The sequence below is a fragment of the Coregonus lavaretus genome (assembly GCF_964263955.1).
Source record: "Coregonus lavaretus genome assembly, contig: HAP1_SCAFFOLD_326, whole genome shotgun sequence".
NCBI classification, from domain to species: Eukaryota; Metazoa; Chordata; class Actinopteri; order Salmoniformes; family Salmonidae; genus Coregonus; species Coregonus lavaretus.
In genome coordinates, this window is record NW_028164829.1 from 219,888 (window position 1) to 239,860 (window position 19,973).

The 19,973-nt window shown below is 46.4% G+C and overlaps 2 protein-coding genes across 2 annotated transcripts in view; one reads left to right on the forward strand and one right to left on the reverse strand.

Annotated features, from left to right (window-relative positions):
- Window positions 1–683, forward strand: part of LOC311115093 (tuberin-like) — a gene marked incomplete at its 3' end in the record, with an annotated part of 13,788 nt that extends 13,105 nt beyond the window's left edge. Inside the window, exon 18 of the mRNA XM_084190301.1 lies at window positions 627–683. Coding sequence (XP_084046427.1) covers window positions 627–683 — 57 coding nt within the window. The remainder of the gene's footprint in view (window positions 1–626) is intronic.
- A 523-nt stretch (window positions 684–1,206) lies between these two features.
- Window positions 1,207–19,973, reverse strand: part of tsc2 (TSC complex subunit 2) — a gene marked incomplete at its 3' end in the record, with an annotated part of 49,056 nt that continues 30,289 nt past the window's right edge. Inside the window, exons 27-36 of the mRNA XM_084190302.1 lie at window positions 17,200–17,361; window positions 16,818–16,976; window positions 16,589–16,701; window positions 14,436–14,690; window positions 13,016–13,264; window positions 9,418–9,578; window positions 2,130–2,761; window positions 1,936–2,014; window positions 1,726–1,812; window positions 1,207–1,266 (exon numbers count right to left, since the gene is read on the reverse strand). Coding sequence (XP_084046428.1) covers window positions 1,207–1,266; window positions 1,726–1,812; window positions 1,936–2,014; window positions 2,130–2,761; window positions 9,418–9,578; window positions 13,016–13,264; window positions 14,436–14,690; window positions 16,589–16,701; window positions 16,818–16,976; window positions 17,200–17,361 — 1,957 coding nt within the window. The remainder of the gene's footprint in view (window positions 1,267–1,725; window positions 1,813–1,935; window positions 2,015–2,129; window positions 2,762–9,417; window positions 9,579–13,015; window positions 13,265–14,435; window positions 14,691–16,588; window positions 16,702–16,817; window positions 16,977–17,199; window positions 17,362–19,973) is intronic.

Genomic DNA, 19,973 nt, shown 5'->3' on the forward strand with positions numbered 1-19,973 from the left:
CATTTCACTGTATTGTCTACACCTGTTGTATTCAGCGCATGTGGCAAATACAATTTGATTTGATTTGAGTGGACATTCCATATTGCACCCCCCTACCCCCCCCCCCCCCCCCCCCCCCCCAAAATGTAAACTGAAATAATTTTTTGGGGAACTCAGTCGGGGTCTCAACTTACTGTTGAGAGTTAGAATAGTAGAATATACAAGGTGGAATTTCCAAATGTGGTTGTGCACCGGCAGTTTTGCTCTTGTTAGCCTAATGTCAGCTAAACCTTTTTAGAATGGTAAGTTAGTCTAGTGGCCAGCTGTCTAAACTTGTAGTAATCATGGTCGAATTACCGACCAATTGGCCCCCATTGATTTAGTTAGTCACACAAACATTTCTCTCCACCCTGTGGCAACGTGAATTGCAGGAAATTGGTCACAAAATTGCTAAATCTTCTCTACGCCCCGTGGCAAAGTGTGTAGAATTGCAGGAAATGTAATTTTTTTCTCTCGCTGTCAAGAGGGGTGACGCTAAAATGTTTTGCTCGCAAAGATGGCGGGGCCCCCCAACAAAACTTTGCTTAGGGCCCCCAAACAGCTAGAGCCGGCTCTGACTGCATGTGTGGCATGGATGTGGTACGTAGACCCCCGAGGCCCCTCATGATGAGGTCAGACCCCCGAGCCAATGGGGCCCCTCATGATGAGATCAGACCCCAGAGCCACTGAGGCCCCTCATGATGAGATCAGACCCCCGAGCCACTAAGGCCCCTCATGATGAGATCAGACCCCCGAGCCACTGAGGCCCCTCATGATGAGATCAGACCCCCGAGCCACTGAGGCCCCTCATGATGAGATCAGACCCCCGAGCCACTGAGGCCCCTCATGATGAGATCAGACCCCAGAGCCACTGGGGCCCCTCATGATGAGATCAGACCCCCGAGCCACTGGGGCCCCTCATGATGAGATCAGACCCCCGAGCCACTGAGGCCCCTCATGATGAGATCAGACCCCCGAGCCACTGGGGCCCCTCATGATGAGATCAGACCCCCGAGCCACTGAGGCCCCTCATGATGAGATCAGACCCCCGAGCCACTGGGGCCCCTCATGATGAGATCAGACCCCCGAGCCACTGGGGCCCCTCATGATGAGATCAGACCCCCGAGCCACTGGGGCCCCTCATGATGAGATCAGACCCGCGAGCCACTGAGGCCCCTCATGATGAGATCAGACCAGCGAGCCACAGAGGCCCCTCATGATGAGTTCATCAAAGTATCCCATCCCTGGCTTAAAGGGATACTGAGAGATTCTGGCAATTAAGCAGTTTCTGAATTAAGGAATTGCGATAACACTAGTTAGCATTGGCTTGCAAAACTACCTCTAACTTACTTCATACTGGATGCAGAGACATACAAATTGTATATTTTATTTAACTAGGCAAGTCAGTTAAGAACAAATTCTCTATTTACAATGACAGCCTACTTGTAAAGCCCCCCCGGCCAAACCCTCCCCTAACCCGGACGACGCTGGGCCAATTGTGCGCCGCCCTATGGGACTCCCGATCACGGCCGCTTGTGATAGAACCCAGGTCTGTAGTGACGCCTCTAGCACTGCGATGCAGTGCCTTAGACCACTGCGCCACTCGGTATCCACACGTTCAACTGACTCTGGGTAAGAATCTGGCAGTATCCCTTTAAAGAAAAAGGACCTAGAAATGACTAAAGAAAAAACAGTATCTCCTCTCACCTGCCCAGCTCCTACAAACACCACTCCAATCTTATGGGTATCATACGGAGGCATCTGGTCCAAAACCTTCACCGCTCTGTCGATCAGCTAGGAGAGAGAGAGACAACACACACACACACACACGTTACAGTACACACACCGTTACACACACACACGTGTTACAGTACACACACCGTTAAACACACACAAATCACTACAGCACACACTCACCTGAGACTTGGGCAGCAGGAGGGGCTTGTTGGCCTCGTTGCCAAAGAAGGGAGAGTGGTAGAGCTGAAGGAACACAAAACTACAGGAGAGAGAGAGAGAGAGAGAGGAAATAATTGCATTAGGAAAGGCTCTGTATGTGTGTGTCTGCGTGCTTGTGTGCTTGTGCCTGCTAAGCGTGAATGGGTCTATCTAACCTGGGACTGAGTCCACTGGTCTTCTCAGTGTTGGTGGGTCCGGGCCGGGTGGTGTGGTACACGTCTCCTCCTGTCCGCTCTCTCCTGGAGGAGGGGGCCGACACTGAGATGGTGTGACCCCTGGGACGGTGCCCTCCGCTGGGTGAGAGGGGGCCAGGCTGGTGGGGCGCTGGGAACTCCAGCCTCATCCTGGCTCCCTGGGAGGAAGAGGAACCTCCTCCTCCCGATGCCCCAGACAACCCCCCTGTCACTGGGGTGGAATCCCCACTCTGACTCTGTCCGTTCACCTCTCCTCCTCCACTCTCCACCTTCTCCATCTCCTTCTCCGCCGGGGGCTGTTGTGGCTGGCTCTTCCCCTCCGAGGGTGTCCTAACCTCGGGTGCCTCTCCTACTCCGGCCCCAGGCCCGGTTGTGGCATTAGGGAAGGCCTCTGGTAGGGCCTGGAGCTCAGGGGAGGAGCTGGACTTGTTGAGGGTCTGGGTCCCAGGCTGGTTCTGGGTCTGGAGGGGGAGCTCTGGGCCTTGGCTGCCCGGGGTGGAGGGGGCCAGGGGGGGTTGGTCGATGGGGATGGCCCCCTCACTCACCTCCTCCAGGGTGGACTTCTCATCGTCCTGGCTGGAACTGGAGGAGGACTGAAGGGAAGGAGGGATGAGGTGAAAAAAGTACCAAAACATAATCAATGTCTCACAATAACCAACTTTGCCATATTCTATTGTAAATCATACTTCTGTTTTGAGGGATCCTTGCTGTAGCAACCTAGTGTCCTCATTTCAGGTTTCTGTATTCTTAGCCCTTATAGTTGGTCACTAAACCCTATTGAGGGGTCCAGGCAACATCGAATGTCATGCCTTTATATTAGGGTTCTGTGCTCCTAGTCCCCTAACTGTAGTATCCTAGCTGTAGTATCCTAGCTGTAGTATCCTGTAGTATCCTAGCTGTAGTATCCCAGCTGTAGTATCCCAGCTGTAGTATCCCAGCTGTAGTATCCTAGCTGTAGTATCCTAGCTGTAGTATCCCAGCTGTAGTATCCCAGCTGTAGTATCCCAGCTGTAGTACCCTAGCTGTAGTATCCTAGCTGTAGTATCCCAGCTGTAGTATCCTGTAGTATCCTAGCTGTAGTATCCTAGCTGTAGTATCCCAGCTGTAGTATCCCAGCTGTAGTATCCCAGCTGTAGTATCCCAGCTGTAGTATCCTAGCTGTAGTATCCCAGCTGTAGTATCCCAGCTGTAGTATCCTAGCTGTAGTATCCCAGCTGTAGTATCCTAGCTGTAGTATCCCAGCTGTAGTATGCTGTAGTATCTTAGCGGTAGTATCCTGTAGTATCCTGTAGTATCCTAGCTGTAGTATGCTGTAGTATCCTAGCTGTAGTATGCTGTAGTATCCTGTAGTATTCTAGCTGTAGTATCCTAGTTGTAGTATCCTAACTGTAGTATCCTAGCTGTAGTATGCTGTAGTATCCTGTAGTATTCTAGCTGTAGTATCCTAGTTGTAGTATCCTAGCATCCTAGCTGTAGTATGCTGTAGTATCCTAGCTGTAGTATGCTGTAGTATCATGTAGTATTCTAGCTGTAGTATCCTAGCTGTAGTATCCTGTAGTATCCTAGCTGTAGTATCCTGTAGTATCCTAGCTGTAGTATCCTAGCTGTAGTATCCTAGCTGTAGTATCCTAGCTGTAGTATCCTAGCTGTAGTATTCTAGCTGTAGTATCCTAGCTGTAGTATCCTAACTGTAGTATCCCAGCTGTAGTATCCTAGCTGTAGTATCCCAGCTGTAGTATCCTAGCTGTAGTATCCTAGCTGTAGTGTCCTAGCTGTAGTATCCCAGCTGTAGTATCCCAGCTGTAGTATCCTGTAGTATCCCAGCTGTAGTATCCTAGCTGTAGTATTCTAGCTGTAGTATCCCAGCTGTAGTATCCCAGCTGTAGTATCCTAGCTGTAGTATCCTGTAGTATCCTAGCTGTAGTATCCCAGCTGTAGTATGCTGTAGTATCCTAGCTGTAGTATCCTAGCTGTAGTATCCTAGCTGTAGTATCCCAGCTGTAGTATCCTGTAGTATCCTAGCTGTAGTATCCTGTAGTATCCCAGCTGTAGTATCCTAGCTGTAGTATTCTAGCTGTAGTATCCCAGCTGTAGTATCCCAGCTGTAGTATCCTGTAGTATCCCAGCTGTAGTATCCCAGCTGTAGTATCCCAGCTGTAGTATCCTAGCTGTAGTATCCTAGCTGTAGTATCCCAGCTGTAGTATGCTGTAGTATCCTAGCTGTAGTATCCTAGCTGTAGTATCCTAGCTGTAGTATCCTAGCTGTAGTATCCCAGCTGTAGTATCCTGTAGTATCCTAGCTGTAGTATCCTGTAGTATCCCAGCTGTAGTATCCCAGCTGTAGTATCCCAGCTGTAGTATCCCAGCTGTAGTATCCCAGCTGTAGTATCCTAGCTGTAGTATCCTAGCTGTAGTACCCTAGCTGTAGTACCCTAGCTGTAGTATCCCAGCTGTAGTACCCTAGCTGTAGTATCCTAGCTGTAGTATCCCAGCTGTAGTATCCTGTAGTATCCTAGCTGTAGTATCCTAGCTGTAGTATCCCAGCTGTAGTATCCCAGCTGTAGTATCCCAGCTGTAGTATCCCAGCTGTAGTATCCCAGCTGTAGTATCCTAGCTGTAGTATCCCAGCTGTAGTATCCCAGCTGTAGTACCCTAGCTGTAGTACCCTAGCTGTAGTATCCCAGCTGTAGTATCCTAGCTGTAGTATCCCAGCTGTAGTATCCTGTAGTATCCTAGCTGTAGTATCCTAGCTGTAGTATCCTGTAGTATCCCAGCTGTAGTACCCTAGCTGTAGTATCCTAGCTGTAGTATCCTAGCTGTAGTATCCCAGCTGTAGTATCCTGTAGTATCCTAGCTGTAGTATCCTAGCTGTAGTATCCTGTAGTATCCCAGCTGTAGTATCCTGTAGTATCCTAGCTGTAGTATTCTAGCTGTAGTATCCTGTAGTATCCTAGCTGTAGTATCCCAGCTGTAGTATCCTGTAGTACCCTAGCTGTAGTATCCTGTAGTATCCCAGCTGTAGTATCCTAGCTGTAGTATTCTAGCTGTAGTATCCTGTAGTATCCTAGCTGTAGTATCCTAGCTGTAGTATCCTAGCTGTAGTATCCTGTAGTATCCTAGCTGTAGTATTCTAGCTGTAGTATCCTGTAGTATCCTAGCTGTAGTATCCTAGCTGTAGTATCCCAGCTGTAGTATCCTAGCTGTAGTATCCTAACTGTAGTATCCTTTAGTATCCTAGCTGTAGTATCCCAGCTGTAGTATCCTGTAGTACCTTAGCTGTAGTATCCTGTAGTATCCCAGCTGTAGTATCCTGTAGTACCTTAGCTGTAGTATCCTGTAGTATCCCAGCTGTAGTATCATGTAGTATCCTAGCTGTAGTATCCTAGCTGTAGTATCCTATAGTATCCCAGCTGTAGTATCCTGTAGTATCCTAACTGTAGTATCCTTTAGTATCCTAGCTGTAGTATCCTAGCTGTAGTATCCTGTAGTATCCCAGCTGTAGTATCCCAGCTGTAGTATCCTGTAGTATCCTAGCTGTAGTATCCTAGCTGTAGTATCCTGTAGTATCCTAGCTGTAGTATCCTATAGTATCCTAGCTGTAGTATCCCAGCTGTAGTATCCTGTAGTACCCTAGCTGTAGTATCCTGTAGTATCCCAGCTGTAGTATCCTAGCTGTAGTATTCTAGCTGTAGTATCCTGTAGTATCCTAGCTGTAGTATCCTAGCTGTAGTATTCTAGCTGTAGTATCCTATAGTATCCTAGCTGTAGTATCCCAGCTGTAGTATCCTGTAGTATCCTAGCTGTAGTATTCTAGCTGTAGTATCCTATAGTATCCTAGCTGTAGTATCCCAGCTGTAGTATCCTGTAGTATCCTAGCTGTAGTATTCTAGCTGTAGTATCCTGTAGTATCCTAGCTGTAGTATCCTAGCTGTAGTATCCTGTAGTATCCTAGCTGTAGTATTCTAGCTGTAGTATCCTTTAGTATCCTAGCTGTAGTATCCTAGCTGTAGTATCCTGTAGTATCCCAGCTGTAGTATCCTAGCTGTAGTATCCCAGCTGTAGTATCCTAGCTGTAGTATCCTTTAGTATCCTAGCTGTAGTATCCCAGCTGTAGTATCCTGTAGTACCTTAGCTGTAGTATCCTGTAGTATCCCAGCTGTAGTATCCTGTAGTACCTTAGCTGTAGTATCCTGTAGTATCCCAGCTGTAGTATCATGTAGTATCCTAGCTGTAGTATCCTAGCTGTAGTATCCTGTAGTATCCTAACTGTAGTATCCTTTAGTATCCTAGCTGTAGTATCCTAGCTGTAGTATCCTAGCTGTAGTATCCTGTAGTATCCTAACTGTAGTATCCTTTAGTATCCTAGCTGTAGTATCCTAGCTGTAGTATCCTAGCTGTAGTATCCTAGCTGTAGTATTCTAGCTGTAGTATCCTAGCTGTAGTATCCTAACTGTAGTATCCCAGCTGTAGTATCCTAGCTGTAGTATCCCAGCTGTAGTATCCTAGCTGTAGTATCCTAGCTGTAGTGTCCTAGCTGTAGTATCCCAGCTGTAGTATCCCAGCTGTAGTATCCTGTAGTATCCCAGCTGTAGTATCCTAGCTGTAGTATTCTAGCTGTAGTATCCCAGCTGTAGTATCCCAGCTGTAGTATCCTAGCTGTAGTATCCTGTAGTATCCTAGCTGTAGTATCCCAGCTGTAGTATGCTGTAGTATCCTAGCTGTAGTATCCTAGCTGTAGTATCCTAGCTGTAGTATCCCAGCTGTAGTATCCTGTAGTATCCTAGCTGTAGTATCCTGTAGTATCCCAGCTGTAGTATCCTAGCTGTAGTATTCTAGCTGTAGTATCCCAGCTGTAGTATCCCAGCTGTAGTATCCTGTAGTATCCCAGCTGTAGTATCCCAGCTGTAGTATCCCAGCTGTAGTATCCTAGCTGTAGTATCCTAGCTGTAGTATCCCAGCTGTAGTATGCTGTAGTATCCTAGCTGTAGTATCCTAGCTGTAGTATCCTAGCTGTAGTATCCTAGCTGTAGTATCCCAGCTGTAGTATCCTGTAGTATCCTAGCTGTAGTATCCTGTAGTATCCCAGCTGTAGTATCCCAGCTGTAGTATCCCAGCTGTAGTATCCCAGCTGTAGTATCCCAGCTGTAGTATCCTAGCTGTAGTATCCTAGCTGTAGTACCCTAGCTGTAGTACCCTAGCTGTAGTATCCCAGCTGTAGTACCCTAGCTGTAGTATCCTAGCTGTAGTATCCCAGCTGTAGTATCCTGTAGTATCCTAGCTGTAGTATCCTAGCTGTAGTATCCCAGCTGTAGTATCCCAGCTGTAGTATCCCAGCTGTAGTATCCCAGCTGTAGTACCCTAGCTGTAGTACCCTAGCTGTAGTATCCCAGCTGTAGTATCCTAGCTGTAGTATCCCAGCTGTAGTATCCTGTAGTATCCTAGCTGTAGTATCCTAGCTGTAGTATCCTGTAGTATCCCAGCTGTAGTACCCTAGCTGTAGTATCCTAGCTGTAGTATCCTAGCTGTAGTATCCCAGCTGTAGTATCCTGTAGTATCCTAGCTGTAGTATCCTAGCTGTAGTATCCTGTAGTATCCCAGCTGTAGTATCCTGTAGTATCCTAGCTGTAGTATTCTAGCTGTAGTATCCTGTAGTATCCTAGCTGTAGTATCCCAGCTGTAGTATCCTGTAGTACCCTAGCTGTAGTATCCTGTAGTATCCCAGCTGTAGTATCCTAGCTGTAGTATTCTAGCTGTAGTATCCTGTAGTATCCTAGCTGTAGTATCCTAGCTGTAGTATCCTAGCTGTAGTATCCTGTAGTATCCTAGCTGTAGTATTCTAGCTGTAGTATCCTGTAGTATCCTAGCTGTAGTATCCTAGCTGTAGTATCCCAGCTGTAGTATCCTAGCTGTAGTATCCTAACTGTAGTATCCTTTAGTATCCTAGCTGTAGTATCCCAGCTGTAGTATCCTGTAGTACCTTAGCTGTAGTATCCTGTAGTATCCCAGCTGTAGTATCCTGTAGTACCTTAGCTGTAGTATCCTGTAGTATCCCAGCTGTAGTATCATGTAGTATCCTAGCTGTAGTATCCTAGCTGTAGTATCCTATAGTATCCCAGCTGTAGTATCCTGTAGTATCCTAACTGTAGTATCCTTTAGTATCCTAGCTGTAGTATCCTAGCTGTAGTATCCTGTAGTATCCCAGCTGTAGTATCCCAGCTGTAGTATCCTGTAGTATCCTAGCTGTAGTATCCTAGCTGTAGTATCCTGTAGTATCCTAGCTGTAGTATCCTATAGTATCCTAGCTGTAGTATCCCAGCTGTAGTATCCTGTAGTACCCTAGCTGTAGTATCCTGTAGTATCCCAGCTGTAGTATCCTAGCTGTAGTATTCTAGCTGTAGTATCCTGTAGTATCCTAGCTGTAGTATCCTAGCTGTAGTATTCTAGCTGTAGTATCCTATAGTATCCTAGCTGTAGTATCCCAGCTGTAGTATCCTGTAGTATCCTAGCTGTAGTATTCTAGCTGTAGTATCCTATAGTATCCTAGCTGTAGTATCCCAGCTGTAGTATCCTGTAGTATCCTAGCTGTAGTATTCTAGCTGTAGTATCCTGTAGTATCCTAGCTGTAGTATCCTAGCTGTAGTATCCTGTAGTATCCTAGCTGTAGTATTCTAGCTGTAGTATCCTTTAGTATCCTAGCTGTAGTATCCTAGCTGTAGTATCCTGTAGTATCCCAGCTGTAGTATCCTAGCTGTAGTATCCCAGCTGTAGTATCCTAGCTGTAGTATCCTAACTGTAGTATCCTTTAGTATCCTAGCTGTAGTATCCCAGCTGTAGTATCCTGTAGTACCTTAGCTGTAGTATCCTGTAGTATCCCAGCTGTAGTATCCTGTAGTACCTTAGCTGTAGTATCCTGTAGTATCCCAGCTGTAGTATCATGTAGTATCCTAGCTGTAGTATCCTAGCTGTAGTATCCTGTAGTATCCTAACTGTAGTATCCTTTAGTATCCTAGCTGTAGTATCCTAGCTGTAGTATCCTGTAGTATCCCAGCTGTAGTATCCCAGCTGTAGTATCCCAGCTGTAGTATCCTAGCTGTAGTATCCTGTAGTATCCTAGCTGTAGTATCCTATAGTATCCTAGCTGTAGTATCCTAGCTGTAGTGTTCTCACCCTGCTCAGTGGTTCTTCATGTAGTACCCTAGCTGTTGTACCCTTTCTTCCTTTAACACCCTAGCTGTAGTGTACTACTCACCCTGCTGAGTGTTCTAGGGGGCGGGGCATTGGTGAACTTGTCAGCAGTGATGTAGATGGGTTCAGAGGGCATGGCCCCAAACTCCTCAGCCTCCGGCCAATCAGAGGGGGAGACTACGTGGCCCCTGACCCCTGTCTCCTCCTCTAGCACTACCACAGAGTCTACAGCAGGGGGCGACAGAGAGGAGAGGGTTAGAGAGGGAACGAGGGACACACAGATACACACACAGCAACACACGCATGCTCACACACACACAGCAACACACGCATGCTCACACACACACAGCAACACACGCATGCTCACACACACACGGCAACACACGCATGCTCACACACACACAGCAACACACGCATGCTCACACACACACAGCAACACACGCATGCTCACACACACACGGCAACGAACGCATGCACACACACACAAAAACGTAACTAATGAACACGGTACACACACAAATGTAATAAACACACGTAATAAAAACACACTCAAACACATTCTCTACACACAGACAAAGAGAAACAAAACTCACACACAAAATAAACTACCACTACTTTCCACCCCTATGTTAATATACAAACTACTACCTCTAGTATACCAGACCATCACTTAAGTGGTAACACACCCACTAAACACACACAGATCAGTCAGTGATCAAACAGAATCAGTCAGGCAGGCACAATCAAAGGGGCGCACACACACACACACACACACACGTAGGGAGACCGATCAATGAGCACACTAGCAGGTAGCAGCATATCAGCCATTGGCTGATCATCATTGGTAACCTCATCATTAGTCTAATAGAAAGCATAAGCTGGCGCACACCCAGAGAACATCACTTAGTGTAGAGGTACCTGACTAACGGAGAATAAACTGGAAGCTATTAAAGAGAGTTGCACACTATGTATAAACTCCCAGTAATTTATTAGGTAAAAAACCACCAACGTTTCGGCACCACCAACCTTCTTAAAGCACAGTGATGCCGAAACGTTGGTGTTTTTTTTTACCCAATATTTATTACTAATTAATAAGTAATATTATATTATTACTTATTAATTAATTACTGGGACATGGAGGGGGTCAAGGAGCCCCCCACCCAGACCGCCAGCGAAAAACATCTTTATTTATTTTTATAACGTCATCATTAGTAACATCTATTTGATTTGTCTTCAAACACGTGTGGTCGGTCGGTTAGTGGGTTCTCTCTCTCTACACACTCCAGCTACTGCAACACCAGCCCAGACCAGACCTCATCCTCTCTTCCTTTCAGCCAATGGACATCTAGGATACTGACAGTAGCAGAATATTACAATGAACACTCCACACCGTAACACCTCACAAAACATAATCTTATTGGATGGTGTGGTGACCAAAATTGTATCCCTAATACAAATGGTGACCAGAACTCAAAATGGCCACCAGAGAAGCCAAAAAGAGGTGTTTGTGTCCTGGATGAGGTCTGTCTTGACTTTGTTTCTATGATACACGCATAACCTCTATGACGATGTCAAGGGGTGAAGAGTCAGAGGTTAGAGGTCAAACAGGAGACAGGAAGTACATTTCAGGGCCACAGGACAAGGGGCTGGGGTCACGTGTTAAAAAGACATACACATTTCATAAAATCATCATGAACAAATCCAGTCATCTGATTGGTTCATCTCGGCGGCTGGTTGATTAATCGATTGAAATTATTGGCTGATGATTACATGGGGGGAGGGGAGGGAGGGGGGGGGGGGGGGGGGGGGGGCACACGTATGTTGGGGCAAAAGAGGCTGGTGAGGGGAGGATGCATTCACAGTAATGGATGGAATGGAATAAATGGATGGATGTGTTTGATATACCATTCCATTCATTCGTTACAGTTCCAGCCATTACTATGAACCCATCCTCCCATTTAAAGTGCCACCAGCCACCACTGGTTTGGGGTGACGCATATGTTGGGAGGGTGGCCACGCTGTTTGTACCTGCCCAGGAAATGCTCCTTTGGAGCCGTCCCGGAACTGGGGACGGGGCGAAGGACAGACCCAGAGAGGAGAGAGAGCCCACTGGACGAGCCAGGTCGCCAATCAACACAGTGCAGCCAATCACAAACCAGCGTGACAGGAAATAGAAAATAATAAACCAATCCAAAACAAGGTAGAGGATAAAATGAATTTACAATGGAGGGAAAACAGTAGGAATTCAAATATGATAAAAAAAATATGATAAAGAAAGTGGATAAAATATCAAATGAAATTCACAATATATAAAATAGGGAACTAGTAAAAAAAAATATATATATATATATATGTGAAACATACGACAGACAGAAATGACAAAGGACTCCGCAACACAATGATGGAATTAGCAATGTGTGTGTGTGTTTTGTTATGTGTTTGTGAGCTAAGTCTAGCATCTTTCATCTTATGAAACCGGAACAAGAAACAGTGTTTGTTCACAAGGATCAACCTGAGCAAGGTGCATATATGATCTGATCTACAAATCACCCAGCTTCTAAATTAACTGACATTTGACCGATCCTGATGATATAGAGATCAGTGAATCTGTGGAGCACCTAGTTCAGACTGGCCCTCATGAACAAGCAGAGAGAGAGCAGAGAGAGAGCAGAGAGAGAGCGCCAAGCAGACTGGAGGGAGGTTCATGTTCAGTGAAGTACAGCAGTAGTTACTTCTCACAACCTGATGATGCCTGGGGAGCTATACTGGGGTGTCAGGAAAACAGTAGGTTTTTTAACCTGCTACACTGGACACAGATTTTAGATAGCATAAGCAGAGCGCCAGACACTTTATCAAGTGTTCTCGTTGTGTCTAAATCTTGAAAATAGAACCAGATGGTAATTTCACACCCAGGTTTTATTCAGATGAATAGGAGCGTATCACGGAATTCTGCGTCCAGGGTATCAGGCCTGTAACACGCTGATCCAACTATACCACTTCTACCTCAATACAGTATTAACCATAAAGTCCATTCAATTAGGACAACCACTACCAGAGGTATTCCACACTGGAACCTGTGCAAAGGTAGACCACAAAAGCACACACACACAATATCCAACACACAGACACAATACTCAACACACAATACTCAACACACACACACAATATCCAACACACAGACACAATACACAATACTCAACACACAATACTCAACACACACACACACAATATCCAACACACAGACACAATACACAATACTCAACACACACACACAATATCCAACACACAGACACAATACACAATACTCAACACACAATACTCAACACACACACACAATATCCAACACACAGACACAATACACAATACTCAACACACAATACTCAACACACACACACAATATCCAACACACAGACACAATACTCAACACACAGACACAATACACAATACTCAACACACACACACACGTGTACACAATACTCAACACACAGACACAATACACAATACTCAACACACACACAATACTCAACACACAGACACAATACACAATACACACACAATATCCAACACACAGACACAATACTCAACTCAACACACACACACACACATAAAATCCCCAACCCACCACTACACACCCTTTTCCTCTCCCCCCACAGCCTCCTCACCTGTGTTAGAGCGCTGGATGAGTCCAGGCTTGCCCCCTTGGATGGGGGTGGGTCCGGGGGGGTTAAGGGCCACGGGGGTCGGGGCGGGGGTGGCTGTGCTGGCGGGGGCGCTGGCGGTCTGGGTGGGGGGCTCCTTGACCCCCTCCATGGCCATGAGGACAGAGGACAGCTCCTGGAGAGGCATGTTACCCAGCTCAGAGGAGAAGGGACTGGGAGGGTTCTCCAGACACATCAACCAGCTGGTGTTACCTAGACATGGAGAGATAAGTCAATTAACCCCCTAGAGTTGATTGACGCACCGGTGCGTCAATCTAAGTTACATAACAAAAACATTCTCATAAAAATAGGTCAGTTTAAGCTAGAGATATCTGTTTATTTTGCATTGGATGCAATCCACAGCATCTGCCAGTGTCACACTTCCACATCTGTGGTGAAAGGTGGCAGAGCTAGAGCTTTGTCAGACCATGAGACATCCCGAAAATCTGTCTTCTCGCGTAAACATCTGTAGCGTCCGAACGGTTTGGCCTATAAACTCTATTGAAAGGGGAGACTCTCACAAACATGATGGCGTACTCCGTTTTGCTCTACGACCCCCACAAGTGTCAGGAGACTCGTCTGAAGTAGGTACTGCGATGTGCCAACCTCTGTTTGGTAGCGTCCAAACCGTTTGGGCTACAAACTATTGGGGCTCCACTGTGGAAAGGGGAGTTTCCAATGAACACGATGGTGTTCTCCGTTCTGGTCTCGGACCCCCACAAGTGTCATGGGACTCGTCTGAAGGTAACCGGTACCGGTTTAAAAAAACTAATGGAAGTTTGAAGGTAGTCTTGTGCCTACACAAAAAAGGGGGTAAATATGTGTAAAATATATATATATACACACATACACCCTGAGTTCTTCTCCTAGATATAGGACAGACACTTCAAAACCTTGTTTCTTATGATTTATCTTTTGACTGTCCTTTTTGCCATTTATGAATGTGTTATTCAATGCAAGTTTCTATGGGCTTTAGTAGTAGTAGTAAATAAGTAGTAGTAGTAAATGCCTAAATCTATATTATATCAAATATTGTATATTTTTTTTATACCTAAAGGGGTCCTAAAATTTAAAATCAAATAGCTAAATGATCCATAGTATGACCATCTTAAACCATTCCATATGTCAGCTTAGCACCCCCCCGCCACTCCCCTAACGTCTCAGACTCTAAAGAATGAATGAATGAATGAACGAATGGATGAATGAATGAATCAGTCAGGTCGGAGGAGGAGGAAGAGAGTAGAGAAGAAAAAAGAAGCCAGAGGGAAAATCATCTAAAATGGTCTCTTCCTGTAAACAAACAGGAAGTTATTCAACAAGCGTGTGTTTGTGTGTGTGTGTATGCGATGTGTGTATGCAGACGTGAGTGCGTCTGAGTGTTTACCTGAGGGTCTGCGTATGAAGATCTCAGCCCATCCCTGGGTGAGCATGGGCAGGAACTCTGCCAGGCTGGGCTTGTCTTTGAGGGGGTCCTTAGGTGGTGCGCAGGGGGAGGGGGAGGGAGGCCCCAGGCCGTCCAGACAGGGGCCGGAGGAGGAGGAGGGGGGAGAGAGGGGGACACAACACAGCTCTCCCCCCTCAGAGGGTGAGACCAGGGGGCTGAGGCTCTGGACTGGACCTGCACGGAGAGCATGGCCACCTGGGGAAGGGGGGGTGAAGACAAAGGACAAAGAACGGGTAGAGAGAAGGAAAGATCTAGATTGTTTATTTTTTATTCAACCTTTATGTAACTAGGCAAGTCAGTTAAGAACAAATTATTGTGTCCTACCCCGGCCAAACCCTCCCCTAACCCGGACGGCGCTGGGCCAATTGTGCGCCGCCCTATGGGACTCCCGATCACGGCCGGTTGTGATACAGCCCGGGATTGAACCTGTGTCTGTAGTGACGCCTCTAGCACTGCTATGCAGTGCCTTAGACCGCTGCGCCACTCAGGATCCCTAGATAGAGAGAGACAGATAGATACGCTATATATACACAAAAGTATATGGACACCCCTTCAAATTAGTGTATTCGGCTATTTCAGCCACACCCGTTGCTGACAGGTGTATAAAATCGAGCATGCAGCCATGCAATCTCCATAGACAAACATTGGCAGTAGAATGGCCTTACTGAGGAGCTCAGTGACCTTCAACGTGGCACCGTCATAGGATGGCACCTTTCCAACAAGTCAGTTAGTCAAATGTCTGCCCTGCTAGAGCTGCCCGGTCAACTGTAAATGCTGTTATTGTGAAGTGGAAACGTCAGGAGCAACAATGGCTCAGCCGCGAAGTGATAGGCCACACAAGCTCACAGAACGGGACCGCCAAGTGCTGAAGCGCGTAAAAATCGTCTGTCCTCGGTCGCAACACTCTCTACCGAGTTCCAAACTGCCTCTGGAAGCAACGTCAGCACAATAACTGTTTGTCGGGAGCTTCATGAAATGGGTTTCCATGGCCGAGCAGCCGCACACAAGCCTAAGATCACCATGCGCAATGCCAAGCATCGTCTGGAGTGGTATAAAGCTTGCCGCAATTGGACTCTGGAGCAGTGGAAACGTGTTCTCTGGAGTGATGAATCACGCTTCACCATCTGGCAGTCCGACAGATGATTCTGGGTTTGGCGGATGCCAGGAGAACGCTACCTGCCCCAATGCATAAAGTTTGGTGGAGGAGGAATAATGTTCTTGGTCTGTTTTTCATGGTTCAGGCTAGGCCCCTTAGTTCCAGTGAAGGGAAATCTTAACACTACAGCATACAATGACATTCTAGATGATTCTGTGCTTCCAACTTTGTGGCAACAGTTTGGGGAAGGCCCTTTCCTTTTTCAGCATGCAATGCCCCCATTCACAAAGCGAGGTCCATACAGCAATGATTTGTCAAGATCGGTGTGGAAGAACTTGACTGGCCTGCACAGAGCCCTGACCTCAACCCCATTGAACACCTTTGGGATAAATTTGAACGACGACTGCGAGCTAGGTCTAATCGCCCAACATCAGTGCCCGACCTCACTAATGCTCTTGTGGCTGAATGGAAGGAAGCCCCCCCAGCAATGTTCCAACATCTAGTGGAAAGCCTTACCAGAAGAGTGGAGGCTGTTATAGCTGCAAAGGGGGGACCAACTCCATATTAATACCCATGATTTTGGAATGAGATGTTCGACGAGCAAGTGTCCACATACTTTTGGTCACGTAGTGTATATATATATATATATATATATATATATATATATATATATATATATATATATATATATATATATATATATATATATATATATAAACTCAGCAAAAAAAGAAACGTCCCTTTTTCAGGACCCTGTCTTCAGGGATCAAAGATAATTCGTAAAAATAGTCCGGGTAGCCATGATTAGCTGTTCAGGAGTCTTATGGCTTGGGGGTAGAAGCTGTTGAGAAGCCTTTTGGACCTAGACTATTTTTTTACAAATAAATGTATAAAAAAATGTGATTAAGGCTAACAAAATGTGGGGAAAGTCAGTGTGTATGTGTGTGTGTGAGAGAGAGAGAGAGAGAGAGAGACAGAGAGAACATCCTCTTCCTACCTGACATGGATCGTACTCTGATGCGTGTGGCTCTGTTGAGCTGTTGACTGGACTGGGACTCCAGTTTGGCCGGAGCCTCTTTGGTCTGACGGGTGTGGAGGGACGGGTCTGACCTACAGGGGGCGGGAGAGAGACGGTACATTACTGAGGAGTAGGAGTGTGTGTGTGTGTGTGTGTGTGTGTGTGCGCGCGTTACCGTGTGTGTGTGTGTGTGTGTGTGTGTGGTTACCTGCTCATCTCTCCCCCTCCTCCCAGCCTCTCCACCATGTCCATTCCCAGTAGTGCCTGGCTTCTGACCCCACCGCTGGTCGTTATGGTGATCAGCTTGTTACCCACCAGCCAGGTCATACTGCGACCCCCCGCTAGAAGGAACTCTGCTATAGGAGACCTGGGGGGAGGGGGGGGGGTCAAAGGTTAAGGGTCAGGGGTCAAGGCTACTTAGTTCTGAAGGCTTATGGCAATTGATAATCATATAAGGCAACCTTTTCTCCTTTTCCCGTTCTGATTGTGTGAATAATGAAGACTAGAGTGAAGACCCACAGTTCACTAATAAATGCATATAATATCCAGTGGTCAACACAGCTTTAACCCCCGTCCCCCCCCGTCCGTACCTCTTGGGCAGGGCTGAGAAGTTGGAGAAGACGTATCTAGCCATCATGTCCAGACAGGTCTCAGTTAACTCCAGGTGGACAGTCTTTAACCCATCATCTGCCTGGGTCACAGTGTTCTCATCAGAAGAACCCAGACTACACGTGGTGCTGGAGGTCTGCATCCTACAGCCATGGGGCGCCAGAGAGCATGTCAGAGAGACGGGAGAGGGAGACACGCACATACAGTGGGGGAAAAAAAGTATTTAGTCAGCCACCAATTGTGCAAGTTCTCCCACTTAAAAAGATGAGAGAGGCCTGGAATTTTCATCATAGGTACACGTCAATTATGACAGACAAATTGAGAAAATAATTTCCTGAAAATCACATTGTAGGTTTTTTATGAATTTATTTGCAAATTATGGTGAAAAATAAGTATTTGGTCACCTACAAACAAGCATGATTTCTGGCTCTCACAGACCTGTAACTTCTTCTTTAAGAGGCTCCTCTGTCCTCCACTCGTTACCTGTATTAATGGCACCTGTTTGAACTTGTTATCAGTATAAAAGACACCTGTCCACAACCTCAAACAGTCACACTCCAAATTCTACTCTGGCCAAGACCAAAGAGCTGTCAAAGGACACCAGAAACAAAATTGTAGACCTGCACCAGGCTGGGAAGACTGAATCTGCAATAGGTAAGCAGCTTGGTTTGAAGAAATCAACTGTGGGAGCAATTATTAGGAAATGGAAGACATACAAGACCACTGATAATCTCCCTCGATCTGGGGCTCCACGCAAGATCTCACCCCGTGGGGTCAAAATGATCACAAGAACGGTGAGCAAAAATCCCAGAACCACACGGGGGGGGGGGGCCTAGTGAATGACCTGCAGAGAGCTGGGACCAAAGTAACAAAGCCTACCATCAGTAACACACTACGCCGCCAGGGACTCAAATCCTGCAGTGCCAGACGTGTCCCCCTGCTTAAGCCAGTACATGTCCAGGCCCGTCTGAAGTTTGCTAGAGTGCATTTGGATGATCCAGAAGAGGATTGGGAGAATGGCATATGGTCAGATGAAACCAAAATATAACTTTTTGGTAAAAACTCAACTCGTCGTGTTTGGAGGACAAAGAATGCTGAGTTGCATCCAAAGAACACCATACCTAATGTGAAGCATGGGGGTGGAAACATCATGCTTTGGGGCTGTTTTTCTGCAAAGGGACCAGGACGACTGATCCGTGTAAAAGGAAAGAATGAATGGGGCCATGTATCGTGAGATTTTGAGTGAAAACCTCCTTCCATCAGCAAGGGCATTGAAGATGAAACGTGGCTGGGTCTTTCAGCATGACAATGATCCCAAACACACCGCCCGTGCAACGAAGGAGTGGCTTCGTAAGAAGCATTTCAAGGTCCTGGAGTGGCCTAGCCAGTCTCCAGATCTCAACCCCATAGAAAATCTTTGGAGGGAGTTGAAAATCTGTGTTGCCCAGCGACAGCCCCAAAACATCACTGCTCTAGAGGAGATCTGCATGGAGGAATGGGCCAAAATACCAGCAACAGTGTGTGAAAACCTTGTGAAGATTTACAGAAAACGTTTGACCTGTGTCATTGCCAACAAAGGGTATATAACAAAGTATTGAGAAACTTTTGTTATTGACCAAATACTTATTTTCCACCATAATTTGCAAATAAATTCATTAAAAATCCTACAATGTGATTTTCTGGATTTTTTTCCCCTCATTTTGTCTGTCATAGTTGACGTGTACCTATGATGAAAATTACAGGCCTCTCTCATCTTTTTAAGTGGGAGAACTTGCACAATTGGTGGCTGACTAAATACTTTTTTTCCCCACTGTACACCAGTGGAGCCTGCTGAGGGGACGACGGCTCATAATAATGTCTGGAATGGAGCCAATGGAATGGTATCAAAATGTGTTTGATACCATTCACTCCATTCCAACCATTACACTCCATTCCAACCGTTATTATGAGCCGTCCTCCCCTCAGCAGCCTCCACTGACACACACAGAGAGGAAGGCATGCAATCTCGGAATCACACACACACGCAGCAATGCATTATCTCTCACACACACACGCAGCAATGCATTATCTCTCACACACACGCAGCAATGCATTATCTCTCACACACACGCAGCAATGCATTATCTCTCACACACACACAGCAATGCATTATCTCTCACACACACGCAGCAATGCATTATCTCTCACACACACGCAGCAATGCATTATCTCTCACACACACGCAGCAATGCATTATCTCTCACACACACGCAGCAATGCATTATCTCTCACACACACACACAGCAATGCATTATCTCTCACACACACGCAGCAATGCATTATCTCTCACACACACACAGCAATGCATTATCTCTCACACACACGCAGCAATGCATTATCTCTCACACACACGCAGCAATGCATTATCTCTCACACACACGCAGCAATGCATTATCTCTCACACACACGCAGCAATGCATTATCTCTCACACACACGCAGCAATGCATTATCTCACACACACACACAGCAATGCATTATCTCTCACACACACACAGCCTGGCTTTTACCTTTCACTCAGGTGTACACCGCTGATGTAAGCAAACACAGATAAGCAAATATCTCTCGCTCTCACACACAAATGAGCTGGGACTTGGTATGAGTAACTGTAGCAGAAGCCTGGGCGTTTGAAATGATCTGTCATCTGTTCCCTCTGTGAATCTGAAGCGCTTACTGCTGACAGTGTGTCCCCATCTACAAAGACACAGGAACCACAGC